General features: G+C 51.6%; 1 protein-coding gene across 1 annotated transcript; it reads right to left on the bottom strand.

Annotated features, from left to right (window-relative positions):
* Window positions 1–357: 357 nt before the first annotated feature.
* Window positions 358–3,509, bottom strand: LOC100978747 (uncharacterized protein C5orf60-like). The gene is made up of 4 exons (XM_008962165.3): window positions 3,180–3,509; window positions 2,411–2,468; window positions 1,805–1,865; window positions 358–1,585 (listed from the first exon to the last, which is right to left on the bottom strand). Exons 1-4 carry the CDS (start codon window positions 3,399–3,401, stop codon window positions 1,102–1,104), a joined length of 825 nt encoding a protein of 274 aa, XP_008960413.3. The 5' UTR covers window positions 3,402–3,509; the 3' UTR covers window positions 358–1,101.
* Between the last annotated feature and the right edge of the window lie 896 nt (window positions 3,510–4,405).

The raw sequence follows: 4,405 nt of genomic DNA, 5'->3' as shown, positions 1-4,405 counted from the left end.
GTTGACTAAATGGACACTTTCTTCAATTCGGATGATAAGACGCCTCTTCCCAGCAGTTGGAATGGCTGTGTGTCTGTCTCAGGCATACATTCCGTGAGAAACTGTGTAAGATTTCAGTTTATTTGGAGCATCACATCCTTTTTTAACCCTTTACTGAATATAAAATGAAGCCTGACCTCCTGAGTCTTGGAAAATGTGCATTTCTTAGAATTATTTAAACAATGAATCCTCCGGCTGGACTTGGTGGCTCACGCCTCTAATCCCAGCACTTTGGGAGACCAAGGGGAGTGGATCACCTGAGGCCAGGAGTTCGAGACCAGCCTGGCCAACATGGTGAAACCCCGTCTCTACTAAAAATACAGAAATTAGCCAGCTGTGGTGGTGCATGTCTGTAATCCCAGCTACTCGGGAGGCTGAGGCAGGAGAATCGCTTGAACCCAGGAGGTGGAGGTTGCAGTGAGCCGAGATCGTGCCACTGTACTCCGGCCTAGGTGACAGAGCGAGACTCTGTCTCAAAAAAAAAAAAAAAAAGAAAAGAATCCTTTTAAGTAGTTCATCAGCTTAAGCCATGTTGGCTGAACATTAAGACTTTGTCAAATCCTGGAAACATAAGTAATATAATTTGAAGGTATTAAATTTTAAGGAACAAAATAATATTATAATTTTATTTTGCCATAGGATAAAATAGAAATACTGCCATATATTTGACTTATTTGTTTGAAAATCTTTATGTGATTGTTGCTTCATTTGAAAAATCAGACCTCACAAACCTGAGCCAAGTTATGTGCAAAATACTGTGCCAGTTGCATAGCCCTGGAGGCCAGTGTGAGCCCTGCCTCCATCTGCCTGCATGTGGGGTCTCCCTAGAAGGAAGCCTTTGGTAGGTGGGTGGGAAGATTAGGGTGCTCGAATGGGAACTGTGAGGAGGTGCAGTGGCACCAGGCTCTAGCAGCCTCCTGCCTCCAGGAGAGGTCCAGGTTGGGATCACTGCAGCGACCAACGCCTCGGATCACTCGAGGGCTAGAAGGCACCCACCAGGTATGTAGACAGGAGCGCTCAGGGGCCTTGCACATTGGGCATATTATGGCATCAGTTTCGGAATCAGCCTGTGTGGAGTCGGTCCAGGACACCCAGCCAGGATTCCATCGTCGGGGAGGGGAACGCCCACGTGGCTTGTGTGAAGGGTGCTTCAGGGGACGCAAAGGCTCTGGTGGCTGGGAGGAGCTGAGGGATGACAGATACCCCAAGGATTCTGCGGAGCTGGTCGGGTTTGGTGATAGGGTGCTCGCAGGTGGCTGGTGTGAAGGGTGCTTCAGGGGACACAGAGGCTCTGATGCCTGGGAGGAGCTCAGGGATGATGGATACCCCAAGGGACTCTACGGAGGTCTTCGGGACTGATGACGGCATGGAGGCCAGAGGAGCCGGGGGAGCCCATGGGGACACATGGAAGCTGGTGGGAGAAGCTTTCCCACGCCCCCCACGTGGCCGGTGGTTCCTAACAGGTGCTGGTTTGTACACTGGCCCTGGGCGGACTTGGCGTGGAAGGTGATGGGAGCTGCCCTCCCTAGAGAGCTTCTTCAGGCGCCTGCAGGAGACAGGAGGCACAGGCGGCAGCCGGGAGCACTGGGCACCTGTGGACCTCCAGGGCCCCCCTGCTGACTTCACAAAGCTCTGCCTACCCCTGCCCAGGGCTTTAGTGACATAACGGCTGTGATCTCCCCTCCCAGATCAGCCCCAGGCCCTGGGGTGGCATCCTAGGCCCTGGCAGGAAGGAGGACACGGGAGAGAAGGGGAAGAGCCTCACTTTTCCAGCAGGAAAGTGTAGATCTCAAGGTTCTCCAATTCTTTCAAGAGAATTCTGCAGTCTGGAAAGCAGGAGATGGGTTATGGTGGCGAGGGAGGGAACTGGGACTTACAGGAGGCCGAGTGCGTGTGCCCTTAGGGGAGACCCCGGGATCGGGGATTAGACCCTGGAGCCCCAGCATCCCTGTCCAAGGCCACAGGGCCCCAGGAGTGATAGCCAGGTGCCCGGTGGGCAGCGTTTTCTCATTTATAGAGTGCCTCCCGACACGCCCCATCATGGGGGTCACGACCACCTCCTGGGGAGAGAGGACGGGGTGGCCTCAGAGAGGGCTCAGCCATGTTAAACAGCTGCCCACATGGACCTGCAGCCCCTTCTGCATGTCCAGGTGGTCACTGGTCCCCTCCCCCACACGGTCCCCTCCTGGGCAACACCCGCTCCCTGGACCCCATGGCTTCATCCCATGGAGAGGGATCCCGGGTTCCAATTTCTCTCCTAGGAGCTGCCCTTCAGGCCTCTGAAAATGAATTCCTTGGAGACAAGCAGCATGTTCCTAGGATCAGGTGAAGCTGTCACCTCTGGGGGCTTCTGGGACCCTCAGAGCCTTACCTTTCAAAGTGATATATTTATTTCCGATCCTGAGCCATTCCCCCACTTCAGCTTGATCCTGAGAGACAAGAAAGAGGGTGCAGGCCGGGTCTCAGTCTCCTGTCCCCACAGCTGCAGACCCACAGTGCTCGTGAATGACACACTTTCTCCGCCCAGCTCATGGAGCCCTGTGTGCTTCTCTTTCACTGGTTTCTAAAGTGCATAATAACCCTTTCTGGTTTCCTTCTTTGAAAAGCATGGAGGGGTTTTCTATGTGAGGCCTGCCCTGGGCATCCTCAGTCCCTGTTCCGCTGCTTGGGAAACACACACTCTTGGGTCTGCAGGTGCCTCTGAGCTGGCAGGGAGGATTCTGCTTCCGAGGAGGCCAGAGGCGACTCCAGTCTCACGTGGGAGGCTCTCAGGGGCTCAGCACAGCCCCCTGAGCCCACACAGACGCTGGGCCCCGAGGCGCCTGCCCGGGAAGGTGGCTGATGAGCCCGGCCTCAGGGCCTGTCCTTCCACAGAGACCTCACCCCTCTCATGACCGGGTCCTCGCCGCTGAGTCCTGGGGTTTGGTTTTGCTCTGACGCCTCCCGTGCACCTCCACAGATGGTCTGGGAGCTTGGGTTGGAAATCCTATGCCCACTCCAACCCCTGCCTGCCCTGCTGTCCCTAGAGGGATGATGAGAGTTCCCATCACAGGAGCGCCTCTGGTTGATGTGGAAAAGTGGAAAAGAGAGCAGGAAAAATAGAAGCATTCTCTGCTGGGTGTGGGCTGAGGGCTCCTTACATTCTCGCTGTCCTCCTCTCTGGGAGGCACTGAGGACGGCTCCCTGGGAATGTAGGGGCGTAAGATGATCAGGATCACCAGGCTGAACACAACAAAGAGGACGAAATGGATGATCTGGGGAATGGAGCTGGGGCACACCTCTGTCTCAGTAACACTGTCCAGAGGAAAGAGAATATCCATGTCAACCGCACTGCTGTCCTCAGGCAACTGAGCCCTGGGCATCCCCTCTGGGACTAGTTATTAGGGCCCAGGCCCACATCACAGAGCTGGGGCCTCCCCTTCACAAAGGTCTCCTAAGGGTGGGGTGGGCAGTGGGAGGAGGAGGCTAAAGCCCAGCCCCACCCACCACCACCCACCCCTGCAGTTCCCTCCACCCTCCTGGCCTTCTGGATCCCTCCTTCCCACTCCACCTGCTCAACCTGTCAGAGACAGACCTGGCCCGTTTTCCGTCCTCTCACCCTGGCACACAGATGGTACCTGGTTCATTGGAGATCTCTGCTCAGACTCCCTCAGTTTCACAGTTTTTGAGGATCTGGATTTGTCCCTGAAATTCCTGTTATTTCCAGGGATTATTGCTCCAGGGTCTCCTCTGCTTGCAATTCTAACCTCCCCACACAATATGTTCTTGCCTTGCTTCAACTCAGACATAGAGCTTACATTTTTATACTTGTTTATCATTGTGAGTTTTGAATAAATTTTTATAATTTTTGCTTCAATTAATCTTTACTGTCTTCAGCTAGACTTAATCAAAAATTAAATCAATTCTTTATAATTAAAATTCATAGGACTAAAAAAGTATAAAATTGAACTAAACCTTCGAAGAATATTTTTATATATTTGCAATATTTTTGCTTCTAAAATCAATAAAAGTTAAAGTGCATGAGAAATTTTGGAATATTCGGCATACACACACACACATACACACACACACATATACACACATACCCTGTGACAAATCAATTCAGTATTTTCAAATAGAAGAATCAAGCCTTTCTTTCAGTTCAGAAGCTTTCTTTTAGTGTTTATGAGGTAGGATGGCTGGCAGCAAATTTTCTGTCTTTATCTGGGAATATCTTTATTTTTAAAAGATAGATTTGCTGGACATGGCATTTTTAGTTGACAATTTTTTTTCTTTCATTCTTTGACTATGCCGTCCCATTGCCTTCCCATCATTCATTCATTCATTCTTTTTCTTTCTTTCTTTCTTTCTTTCTCTTTCTCTCTCT

This window comes from Pan paniscus, chromosome 4 (assembly GCF_029289425.2).
Source record: "Pan paniscus chromosome 4, NHGRI_mPanPan1-v2.0_pri, whole genome shotgun sequence".
Taxonomy (NCBI): Eukaryota; Metazoa; Chordata; class Mammalia; order Primates; family Hominidae; genus Pan; species Pan paniscus.
Note: the sequence above shows the minus strand (reverse complement) of the source record. Positions and strands in the feature narration are given on the sequence as shown.